This window comes from Anguilla anguilla, chromosome 1 (genome assembly GCF_013347855.1).
Source record: "Anguilla anguilla isolate fAngAng1 chromosome 1, fAngAng1.pri, whole genome shotgun sequence".
Lineage (NCBI taxonomy): Eukaryota > Metazoa > Chordata > Actinopteri > Anguilliformes > Anguillidae > Anguilla > Anguilla anguilla.
In genome coordinates, this window is record NC_049201.1 from 61,553,785 (window position 1) to 61,566,986 (window position 13,202).

The following is a 13,202-nucleotide window of genomic DNA, read 5'->3' on the forward strand; positions in this document are numbered from 1 at the left end:
GCAGAATTGACCTAAGCCTTGCATATGGAAGCAACAGCTGTATCCCAGCTGGGATTCAATCCTACCACCCTCTGGTTTCAAATTGAGGACTCCAAGCATTGCACCACACGTTGCCCTCTTAACCAGCATACTGTGGCCTACACCAGCGTTTCTCAGCCTTTTTCCTTCCGCGGCACACTTTCCAAATTTACAGAATCTCATGGCACACCACGCCGACAGAAAAAAAACCCACATATATATATATATATATATATATATATATATATCAAAAACATAAGATATTTTTTCAGATGCTCATATGTATATATATATATATATATATATATATATATATATATATATATATATCTCAATTGAAGTTGGTGTGTGTGCGTGTGTGTGTGCATGTGTGTTTGTCAGAGAAGGAGTTGAGCATTATAAATGCTTCACAGCTCTCTGTGTGGCTTTAAGTCTATTTACCGTAACAGTTTCTGTTTGTGTAATTGTGCTAGTACTCCTGATCTGAATGTCTTTGAAATCGTTCAAGTGGCAGCTTTCTGTGTCAAGCCATTCAAATCTTCTGTTTAGATACAAGTAAATGAGAAGGGAGGCAGAATTAGAAATCAATTTCTGCAACAAACTCCTTGTATACTAGGTGATAAAACACAAGTGCTTTGATTTTTTTGATGTACCTTCACTTAAGTACAAAAAGTGTCCATTCATTTGGTGTTCATTCATACTATTTAATCTCAATTATAATAAGATCATAGCTCCTGGAATTGAAGAATCATATTATCTATATTTATCTATATCAAAATATGACTGAGGGGCTATCCTAATAAATTACATCATCAATAGAAATGAAATCTACACACAATTTCAGTTTTCAGTCAGCCTGGTGTTATCTACATTTAAAAAAATTGAACTGAGTATGTTAATAATTGAAAGGTAATATTGGAATATGTGCTTCCACTGCAGGTATTGTACTTTATTTATAGATGAGGATAATCTTTCAAAGGTAGGGAATGGTCAACCCACTGCAGTATGGCAGTAGTGGGATAATAGTGCAGTGCAGAACAGTGGACAGGGCTTGTAATCTTAATGTGACAGATGTGACGCCAAAGTGGTGCTCTACTGTTGCATCCTTGGGCACAGTTTTTAAATGGAACTCTATTCATTAGCAACCATTTTTGTTAATGGACAATAAGTTAAGATGAAAGTTTTATAAGTCACCCTGCATAAGACGGTCTCCTACGGCTATATATGGCAGCCATCCTACAGTGTTTTCAGCTGGCCAAATTACCATTTCAAGATAGAGCCTTTCCAGTCTGCAGACTCTATAGGTTGGCAGGGAGCTGCCGTAAACACGGTGTGTGCAGTAGCTGTGGGAGCCTGCAGGTCAGGGAAGGGGAGGAACTGCGCTTTATGGCGGTGTCTGTTGGTTGATTGTTTTACACAAGCATTGCTCCAGCAGTTCAGCTCACCATGTCATTATCGCGGCCTGGTGGCTCCACCCTCCTTCCTGCGCCTGGCTTTATTCCCTCCTCCCAGAGGAATTTAGGGGTGCTATCTACTGTTGGAGGAGGGTGGCAGGGCTATCTTACGGTCTCACCCTCCTGTAAAACCGCTGTTATCTCTCAACGTCTCCCCATTCTAAAATACTGGTGCCTCCTGGGCGCCTCCTGGGTGCTGTGTCCAGCTAAAGTAACAGTTCTTAATGCAGTGATGTACCTCGTCATCGAATCCTGACTGTGACGGTGCTAAATGTGTGATGTCACATAACTGGACAGGGAGGCTTTCCCCTGGTGAAGTATCCCTGCCTCGCTGTGCACTTACACTGTGCACCGTGTTACCTTCTCATTCGGGTGCCTGTGTTCTGCCAGCAGATGCTGTGCTGGACAGACGATGGCCACACGGCGCAGCTGGCGGACTGCAAAGTGAAATGAAGTGGCATCAAGCTGCATGTGCATTGGAGGACATCAGTGTGTTGCTTTGCAGTGGGACAGGGCCTAGAACACTTGGGCATTGTAAATGAGTTGCAATTTTTTTTTTTTTAAACCTGAGGAGAAAAAGTTGTTTTAAAAACTATAATCTACAGTAATAGTTCTGATCCCCATCCAAGACCTGTGCTATACAGTGCACCACCCTTCACTGAAAAACCAACAGTACCTTACAGTCCAACATTACGAGAGGCACCGTTGTGCAACAGTGACTCCATCACTGTGAACTATTACTCCCATAATTGCTATACATTATTGCATTGAGGCATAGCAGTGCAGTGTGGCTTAGTGCATAAGAAGCTGGGCTTGTATCCTACTGGCTCATAGACCTTTGGTCTAGTGAACAACTGCCCTACATTCAGTTTACATGAATGGATATGTACAATTCTGGTTCATATTATTTAATTTAAAATTATTTTGGCTGTCTGAATTGATCAAACATTTTCCATTAATTGCTCTCACAAACCAAAACAATTAACTGGAAAACAAATAAATCTTAATGGATTTAATTAAAAAAAAAATGTATTTCACAAATGATTTATAGCAGATAGCTGTCAAGAGATATCAAAATAACAGCTTGGCAAGAATGTATTAATTAGGATGTCAATCAGAATGAAAACCAGCAGAACAGTGGGTCCCCAGGACCAGCCCTGGGGACAAACTGGGGTACAGGATTTCAGACAGTGAGGTCATTTAACATTTATCATATCCTTTGATTGCATTGGCATGGGGAGACTGTTACAGTGCGGTAGGCTTTGAAGTGCCCACTCTCTGATGATGACACATGGTGATGTTGAGCGGGAAGCATCCGTGAGTGTTCTCCAGGACCAGCCAAACAGCCTATGGGTATAGATTGGGGCTCTTCTAAAATGCCTGCTGCCTCTTCCCTTTACTTTTAGCTTTTTTGTTTTTTCCCTGCACATTGATAACATATGGCCCTCTCTCTCTTTTTCCACCCACCCACACCCACACACACACACACACACACACAGACTGTGCAGACTCTCCATAATGCTCATCCTGTACAGCTGCAGACCAGCTGTGTATCCCTCCCCTATTCTCACCAGACTCCACCTCCTTATCTTTGCTCCACAGATTCTCTGCACTGCTGTTGGCTTGCAGCGGAGCAGGCTGCTAAGCAACAAATATGATCTTCTGGACAGAGGCACACTAAAGGGTGAAGCCCAAGGCCACTCTTCGCTTTCATTGTCACATAAATCCTCTATTGAGAACTGCAGGGGTCACTGGGAGCTGACTGGTGAATTTACCAGGGCAAAGAGAAAGAGAAAGAGAACAGGAAATTATGGGAAAAGTTTTGCCAGTCTCTGTGAATACCTGACAGACATCCCTGTGCCAGTAAGAAATATGAGGAAAACATAAGAGATGAGCGACATTTTATATCTTGAGACATTAAAGTATTGGGATTAGCAGTAATGATGAAAATATGAAAAGAAGCCTCCATAAACTCATGTGCTATCTACTCTAGAGGGTTAATTCTGTTGTCATTCAGACTCAGTGAAATGACTGGAAGGTAGCATGTCTTCCCTGAATTTTACAAAACAGATCATTGCAAGAAAGTGTGGTGTTATTTAGGGAATATTTTCTGTATTTTTGAGTTCCAGAACTCCGTTCCATTTGCACCAAACAGCTCACACATGGAGTGCAGATCACAAGGATAATGGCGTGGCTTCACATCTGGAATATATTCTTATCCCTCCACATTCCATGTTTCAGTTGGAATAAACTGCTCCACATGAAAATAAATATTTAGATTTATATAATCCATTCTGAATAACAGAAAAGCTTTTGCAACAAAATACGTGCAGACAAATTATAAACACAACTGTCTTGGTGAGGATTAGATTGCTCCCAAAACTGAGGGAAAACAGTTTAAACTGGACACATTGCAGGGGCTCTGCGTGACAGCTCTATGCTATATTGCCCCTATCAGATTATCAGATTATGGTTATGGAAACTGCGTATGGAACCACTGATAGGATCGGCTAAAACGTGGAAACATGATAAATGTTGACCCGTGTGGTAATATCTTTCACATAAGAAATTATCCAAAGCCACAAAACAGATAATCATAGAATCCAAACCATGATTGCTGGTTTACAGAAATGTACTGATTAAGGGTGGTGGAGCCAGGGTACAGCCTGAAGACATGAATTCATAAACCCTCCAGCCAGTCCTGACAATATATTTAGAATGTATTCCCAATATGATGGAAACCAGCATACTCCAGCATCTTTGTATAAGCCATTCAAATTTGCTTCAGTTTGTTTTTCAAATGGATGTTCACTTCATTAATGGATAATGAGTGATGCCTGCATCCTGCATGTCTTCAGCCCTCTTTGCCCTTTTGGAGCTAGTGGACCAACCTATTCATTAGTCCTGCTCCAGTCCTGCAGAATGTAATAGACTATCTGGAATTAAAAGTATAGAAAACTCCTGAAGGGACTGGGAATCCCAGAGCAAATTAGACATGTGAAGTGCGTGTTGCTTCACAACGTACACTTCAGCTTCCACAATGTAATGTAGAATATCTTCTTGAAACAGCACATAGAATGGTGTAGTAAAAAAAGGCTTTAACTTCCTCAATAATTCTTTGACTCTGCATTAGTTTTGTGGAAAAAGACAAACTGATGATGAGGAGGTAACATTGTGAGAAAGCCTGGACTGAGGGAATTCCACATTATGGTAATTACAACTGTCTTTGCCAATTTTTTTTTTTTTTTTCAAAAAATCTATCTCTTTGTTTGGAGTGTTAATTTTGTTCTTATACAAGCTGAGTGGAAGGACCATTTGGGGCTGCGCAGGTGGAGGTTTGAAATATCTTCTAAAACTCAAGTTACTACGGTGATGTAGTGCAAGCCCCCTGAGAGGTTTCTAAAGTGTTTCAAACACTTCAGAGATCCAGTATCTGGAGTGAGTGATATTATCATATGTGGCTGTGAAATGGCAGTGCAGTAAAGCAGCCGTAAAAGGCACTGTCTGTCCTGTAGGGTGTTTGAGGTTGAGTGGGGGGTACTAAGGGGGACGGGGGTGGGCCGTTTGATGGTTGTTGTGGTTCTCAGCAGGGGACCTTCAGACAGCGCCTGATCGTGGGGACTTTACAATCACCTGGCCCCTCCCCTCCCTTTCGTCCAGCAGCACTTCAGAGGTTGGGGGAGATACCTGCCATTGTTGTGTGCGAGGTGTTGGGCCCACCCTCTCACTGTCAACTGGCCACTTCAGAGGCCAAATAGCCACTATAACCCCCCAGCCCCCTCTACACACACTGCTGTCTCCCCCCACCACTTTACTCTCTACTTGCTTCAGCTGGAGAGACACAGAGCCATTTTCCAACCCCCCCCCCCCCCCCCCAACAACCCCCGACGCCCCTTTCCTCTGCAGCTCAACAAAATTGTCCCCCTCGGGCATTTACGGGTTCCCTGACAGGATGTTCAGCCCACTGTGGGATCAAAGGCTCCTCTTTAAGTAAATGTGGCATTACTGTGACCTTTTAAACCTTGGTTGGGTTTAACACATGGGGGGGGGGAGTAACTAAAGCCAGGGAAATTCCCCCAAAAGAAAGACCGGCCTGCTTTGGAAGAATTTTAAGGGTCAAATGACTTCAGACTTTCCCCTCTCTTCATGATGGTAAAGAGGTTTTAACTGCGGTACAAAAATATAGGTTCGCTTACTTTTCGCTTACTTTTCAAATGCTCTTTTCTAGGTAATTTATTGACCTGGTAACTTAGACCATGCAGTATGTTCATCATGTTAAATCTCTCCTGGTAATCATCCTTTGAGATCTTCTGTAAAAGCAGACTGAAGCTCCCAAAGACAAATCCTGACCTGGTAAACTACAATATAGTGGCACTCAGGTTCATAGCCTTAATTGAAGCAATCAAGCTAGCTAGCTAGCAACTTTGTTGATTTGTGATGCTGTGGAATGTAGTCCAAAGAGTTCCACTCATTTTTGGTCAAAAGTCACATTATGCCCAGTTGCATTATTGCACAGATCATCTCTAACTATGCCAAAAAATCTTAAATGCTAAGGGGCCCTCTTCGTGTCAAAACAGTGACATAAGACAAGTACAAACTGGTTCCATAATCTGTTGAGTATACTGCAGACTAACCAACAAAACTAGCACTGCAAGACTTGGAAAGAACTACTGTACAAATAGATCCAGGCACCCAAGATCATTTGTAAAGTTTGGATTAGGGTAAACCAAATATTCCAGTTTGAGAATGTTACAAAATATGAATATAGACAAAATATTGTGAAGATTAACAGACAATGTATAAAGATCTGTGTTAATAAGGGAAAGCTATGAAAAACCACAGACAAGCAATCTGATAGAAAAAAGTCTTTAATAGAAATATATTTTGTAATTCAGTGTCTTAAAAGAACAATAAATGTCACAAAGTTGCAGTATCTGAAGACAGTGAAATAGCCAGTGGCACGTGAGCGTAAGGCACCGGGGAAAGTGGACTGTGTTCTGTGCAAGTGCAGATGCTGCTCAGGCAGATACAGAGTACAGGACAGTGATACGGTGTGGGGAGCGGCAGTGTCCTGGGCTGAAGGGTACCGCGGCTCTGAACAGTGTAGTGAGGACAGCCGGGGATGACCATTCTGAACTAACTGGGAAGCTCTCTCCAAACCCAGCCAAACCGACATTACTGCATAGGATCAGGCAAGCCCATCTAAAGGCTCTGTGCATCTCATGATAAAGTCTCCCAGCTGTAATAGGATTCGTTCCAAAATACACACATACGCAAAAATAAACGTGATTATGCAAACCAGCCAGGCTTATCTGTTCAGTATACTGCAGACGAGCCAGCGTTACTGCAGCTCAGCCAGACCTGGAATTAAGACTGTACTGTACAAAGGGTTCCAGGCACAATAGAAGATAACCACAGTGCAACTTCCGTGAACTGTTCCAAACCAAGCCTTGCTAATCAAACACAGAGCTCCTGCTGGTTTACTGCGTGATTCAGACCACAGCAATCAAGCCAGAGAGCTTGTGCTTGGACCGCTGAGGCAATTCAGTGGGAAAGACTTCAGCTGAAGCAGTTTATTCCCATTCAGCTCTTCTCCTCTTGCAATAAGAGTATACACACTAAAGGAGGCTTACTATCACATGAGCAGTTTGGACAGGAAGTGAGCTCACCCACTTAGACTGAGCCATCTGGGTACCCTTTGTGCTTCCCAGGCACACCGTTTCAAAGAATTTCAGTGCTTAAGTACATACTTCAGGAAATCAAACAAACTCTAAAACAAAATATATAAGGTCAATAAGAAGAAGAAAAAAATCCAATATCAGTCCAAAAAATACATGAACACACACTATAATTTCACAAAAAATCTTAAGTATGAGTGAGGGCCTTTTTTTCCCCTAAATGATCCTCAAATTGAAAAAGAAACTGACTGATTGATTGATTGCAATGACAAACCCTCGACCCTCCATCAGGCAGCTGGTCCACAGTGATGGGGAGCACTGAGGTCAGCTGCTAAACTCCGTCAGACAGCCCTCCCTTCTGACTCCCCTGTACACCCATTTCCTATTTACATACGGTGTCTCTGCCTTTAAAAGCCCTACCACACACTCCTCATAAAAGTGTGCGCACACGTAAGTACGTGCAGTGTGCACGCACACACACACACACACACACACTCATATGTACAAACATACACATTTACATTTGACTATACAGGTCAAGGACCAAACCTCACACTTACACTGCATAACAAATATACTTGTTGGTTGATTTCTTTGTCAGTGACTCTGTAAGCGACTTGAACGAGAAAGGAAAAAAATGATGATGAAGGAGGCTATGCAAACAGAGAAACAGGAGAGACAGCATGCGCACACGCACACACATACGCACACACACACGCACACACACGCACACACACAGGCTGATCCCAAAACTGTGTCTGAATGTGCTCTACATTCTACAATTCAGTGTGCTATTCAATGTAAGGTGACATTTTCCCTCAAGAACAAAAGGCACTTTTCAAGTGATATGTGCTTTTAAATTAAGCAAGGGTTGATGGAACCTGGGTCTTTGTTTACAACGGGTGTGCAGAACAGTGGTGCAGATCAGCTCATTTAAAGTGAACAGATGCATTTCTGATCACAAGGACACAAAGGAGAAATTCTGATTCATTTAAACGCATGTGCTAAAATCAGTGGACTTCAAGCTTGAAGGAACTTCTCTGGACTAGAATCACAATTGCAAACTTCCCTTCCAAAGCTCTGATAACCACTAAATCTAGGCAGACATGTACACCTCCAAGCCTGAAAACAGGTCTTTCATAACTGACATCTCAGTCACAATCAATATTGCTTAGTGGCATTTCCCAGTATTCACACTGCACACAGGACGAAACCCCACTCATTCAGGTGTACCACAGTGCGCCTCTTCTGGAACGCACCGGTACTGCAGCACAGCAGGCTCAAAGTTTTCAAGTTTCAGCAAGAGTTCTGTTGAGGCACCAGTATGGCACTGCTAGGCAAGGATTAACAGGATGATAGTTTTTTTTTTTTGTTTTTTTTTTTTTTAAAAGAAGGCGCTGGTTAAAAGAACAAATCAACAGAGCAGAAAGAAAAAACCTCAATAGGCTCATCTTTATACCACGACAGGCTCATCACTATTCCCTGCAATCTGTGAGAGAAGGATGTGCCTTTAAAATCCTATGTGGATAAATATGTGGCTCACTGCATAAAAGAGAATCAAAGCCTAACACTGCCACTGCTTCAGAACCCTCATTTTAAACTGCATTGTGTTTTTGAGTGGATTCATCCACCGAGTACATTCACAAATACGTGTGTACGCAAACACACAGCATGACAGTTTTTGTAGCAGTCAAAAGTCTTTGGAATGATTTCTTTTTTATAAAAAGAACGGCAAATAAAAGCAATTTTTAAGAATACATGTAACTTTCACTTCCCTTTTCATAGAAACAAGTGCACCGTAAGAGAAATTTTCCCAATGAATGTGAATTCTCTTGTCCCCTCTGGGGGGGAAGGAGAAAATCTCGCAGACAGTCATGAGGCTGGGAGGGGCAGCTGAAGCTCTGCTTCCAGGTGTCTCCTCAGTGAGACATCTCCTTGGTTACCCCTTCAAACCCTGCCCACATCTCCCCGTCTGCGCTGGGCGTCTCGGGTCAGAGCGCAGGGGCAGACTTCACTGGCCGGAGGTCTCCGTGGGGTTGTACTCGCTCTCTGAAGAGAGCTGGGAGATCCTGCTAGCGGAGCGCCACAGTCTGTGGCCAGAGCGCACCTGAGGGAGCAGAGCCATCAGTCAGCACGCGCACACAAAACCGCTAACGCTGAACCCGCTTCAGTGAGCACGCGCACACAAAACCGCTAACGCTGAACCCGCTTCAGTGAGCACGCAGAGCCGCTAACGCTGAACCCGCTTCAGTGAGCACGCAGAGCCGCTAACGCTGAACCCGCTTCAGTGAGCACGCAGAGCCGCTAACGCTGAACCCGCTTCAGTGAGCACGCAGCGCCGCTAACGCTGAACCCGCTTCAGTGAGCACGCAGAGCCGCTAACGCTGAACCCGCTTCAGTGAGCACGCAGAGCCGCTAACGCTGAACCCGCTTCAGTGAGCACGCAGCGCCGCTAACGCTGAACCCGCTTCAGTGAGCACGCGCACACAAAACCGCTAACGCTGAACCCGCTTCAGTGAGCACACGCACACAAAACCGCTAACGCTGAACCCGCTTCAGTGAGCACGCAGAGCCGCTAACGCTGAACCCGCTTCAGTGAGCACGCAGAGCCGCTAACGCTGAACCCGCTTCAGTGAGCACGCGCACACAAAACCGCTAACGCTGAACCCGCTTCAGTGAGCACGCAGAGCCGCTAACGCTGAACCCGCTTCAGTGAGCACGCAGAGCCGCTAACGCTGAACCCGCTTCAGTGAGCACGCAGAGCCGCTAACGCTGAACCCGCTTCAGTGAGCACGCAGAGCCGCTAACGCTGAACCCGCTTCAGTGAGCACGCAGAGCCGCTAACGCTGAACCCGCTTCAGTGAGCACGCAGCGCCGCTAACGCTGAACCCGCTTCAGTGAGCACGCAGAGCCGCTAACGCTGAACCCGCTTCAGTGAGCACGCAGAGCCGCTAACGCTGAACCCGCTTCAGTGAGCACGCGCACACAAAACCGCTAACGCTGAACCCGCTTCAGTGAGCACGCAGAGCCGCTAACGCTAAACCCACTTCAGTGAGCACGCAGAGCCGCTAACGCTGAACCCGCTTCAGTGAGCACGCGCACACAAAACCGCTAACGCTGAACCCGCTTCAGTGAGCACGCAGAGCCGCTAACGCTGAACCCGCTTCAGTGAGCACGCAGAGCCGCTAACGCTGAACCCGCTTCAGTGAGCACGCAGCGCCGCTAACGCTGAACCCGCTTCAGTGAGCACGCAGAGCCGCTAACGCTGAACCCGCTTCAGTGAGCACGCGCACACAAAACCGCTAACGTTGAACCCGCTTCAGTGAGCACGCAGAGCCGCTAACGCTGAACCCGCTTCAGTGAGCACGCAGCGCCGCTAACGCTGAACCCGCTTCAGTGAGCACGCAGAGCCGCTAACGCTGAACCCGCTTCAGTGAGCACGCAGAGCCGCTAACGCTGAACCCGCTTCAGTGAGCACGCAGAGCCGCTAACGCTGAACCCGCTTCAGTGAGCACGCAGAGCCGCTAACGCTGAACCCGCTTCAGTGAGCACGCAGAGCCGCTAACGCTGAACCCGCTTCAGTGAGCACGCAGAGCCGCTAACGCTGAACCCGCTTCAGTGAGCACGCGCACACAAAACCGCTAACGCTAAACCAAACTGAAGGAGCACATGAATATCAGCTTTGAGAATTTCAGGCCTTACTTAAGCTGTCCATCTCAAAGCACAGAAAAGTCTCCATATTATCTATTCTTTGAGCACCTAGCCTTGCATCAGCGCCTCTAATGCAGCCCCATATTCGGAATGTCCCACGCCTTCACCCCCTCACCTCCGCAGGCTGTCCCGCCCCCACGACGATGAGCTTCCCGTCCTCCAGGCCCACCAGGATGTGGCTGCTCATCTTGGTAACAGACACACTGCACACAGGGACCTTCAAGGCCAGCGGAGCTGCTGCAAGACTCAAGCTGAAAAACACACACACATTCATGAGACTCCATAGAGATGGTACATCATATATACACAATACAAACTATACTCACAGTAGTCTCAACTAGAACATGAATGATTGATATGCAACTAACAATGAAACTATACACAGTGTTGTGAAAAAGTATTTGTTCTCATCCTCATTTCCTCAATTATTGCATTTGCACAGCACTGTAACTATATTCCTACATATACAGGGTAATGAACAGTAACTGTGACAACTTTGCCGTGCTAGAACGCAAGTTTCTTTTCAGTGCTGTAACTTGAAATCCATTACTTTTATTCAGACCATGATATTAGGTATAGCTAGCTAACAGCCAAATTAATCATCACTGTTGTTGAAATGAAACTGCTAATTATTTCACCTCACTAAGTAATAGGAACCATTTGCCTGTAACACTTTATTTAGCTTGTATTCATCAGACATAGTTTAACACAAATGATAAAAGTATGACTAATTGCATTATTTACACACATCATTGTGTATTTTCAAAATAAAGTGTACATTTTCTTTTCCTTGTTAATATTTGTTAAACGTTGGTCTGCTATTTAAAAAAATCAAGCGACCTGCATCTTTTACATCACTTGTTTTCTTGCAAGCTGCCATACACACCAACTGGTGTAGCTGCCATAATACCTAGCACTAAATTGTGTTTGCTAAACATTGACAGTTGTTTATTATTTTTTTGCAGTACAAGTGCTCTTCTCTTTTTTGCTTTATATCATGTTTAGGGTAAAAGGTGCAAGTTAACAAAAGCATAATGGCATAAAGAAAAATAACAGTAAACATTAACCCTAATAATTATCATTAAAAAAAAAAAAAAACATAGATACAGGACTTAAGCATCAAACGCAGACGCGCACACACACGCACGCACACACACACACACACACACACGCAGACGCGCACACACACGCACGTGCACACACACGCACGCGCACACACACGCACGCGCACACACAGTGGGAGAGTGTATCACCATGTTGATCAGAGCGCCCGAGCCTCTCACCTGTACAGATCTCGAATGTGCAGGCTGCCCTTGGAGGTGCCCATGACGGCGTACTGTGGCACCATGTAGAGGGCTGTAACATGCTCGTCCAGAGGCACGGAGGCCAGCAGCCGTCCATTCACCGAATACAGGTGGAGACAGTACTTCTCCTGGAGAGTGCAGGAGGAGAGACGTTAACCATCAAAACGACAGCAGCACATCATATCGTTTTCATTCCTCTTAGAGCTGTCTTCGACTGAACAACATCTTGGTCGACTAAGTCAAAATTTTGAAACATTTTTTTTTTTTCCATATTTCAAGACATTCAATTAGTTAGAATTAATTCCACAGTATGCACTGCTCTTGTCTCTTCCTTTTGGCACCCTCAGTTTGCTGAAGTCTATGAAGGTTTACACTGGAGAGACAGCTCAGAAATGTCAGATGTACCATCACGTTTGCAACGTTGCTGCACATAACATAGCACCCCATGCGCCTGTGTGGAACAGAGCATGCTCCTCCTGGGTTCTGCCTGGCCGTGGGCATCTACAGGAGAGCCGTGAGAGCGGACAGGCGGGCGGCATTCCCCGTGCTCGTACCTGCCCAGGAGAGCGGCCCTCCACAGCGGTCTGGGCTATGATGTGGCCCTCCAGGCCCACCGCCAGCTCCGTCACCCTGACCGCCGCGCCCACCTCACTGACCGGCCGCAGAGTGCGCAGAAACTGGCCTCGCCGCACGCTGTGCAGAATCAGCGTCCCGTCCTGAGAGAAACACGAGAGAGAGACACGAGAGAGAGAGAGAGAGAATAATTATGAGACAGAGTGAGAGAGAGAGCAAGAGAGAATATGAGCAAGTGAGAGAGAGAGATTATGAGCGAGTGAGAGAGTGCGATTATAGCAGATCTAGCATATTAAAAGAATAATACTATCAAAACAGGACCCTGTCAGTACATGAAAAACAATAGAGACCACGCTCTTTTAAGAAAATATTCTATAAAATGAATATGGGAATTCGGTCAAATTTTGGCTTTGATGGTGTCCTGAAGCCTCTTGCCCAATATGACTTATAAGAAAACTACAGTA

At 45.1% G+C, this 13,202-nt stretch overlaps 1 protein-coding gene across 4 annotated transcripts in view; it reads right to left on the bottom strand.

Annotated features, from left to right (window-relative positions):
• Positions 1–6,322: 6,322 nt before the first annotated feature.
• nbeal2 (neurobeachin-like 2) overlaps positions 6,323–13,202 on the bottom strand; it is a 78,620-nt gene continuing 71,740 nt past the window's right edge. For all 4 annotated transcript variants that reach the window (XM_035413488.1, XM_035413475.1, XM_035413469.1 and 1 more), the window contains 4 exons: positions 12,720–12,881; positions 12,145–12,293; positions 10,977–11,112; positions 6,323–9,257 (listed from right to left, as the gene is read on the bottom strand). In XM_035413488.1, coding sequence (XP_035269379.1) covers positions 9,162–9,257; positions 10,977–11,112; positions 12,145–12,293; positions 12,720–12,881 — 543 coding nt within the window. In that variant the 3' untranslated portion in view covers positions 6,323–9,161. The remainder of the gene's footprint in view (positions 9,258–10,976; positions 11,113–12,144; positions 12,294–12,719; positions 12,882–13,202) is intronic.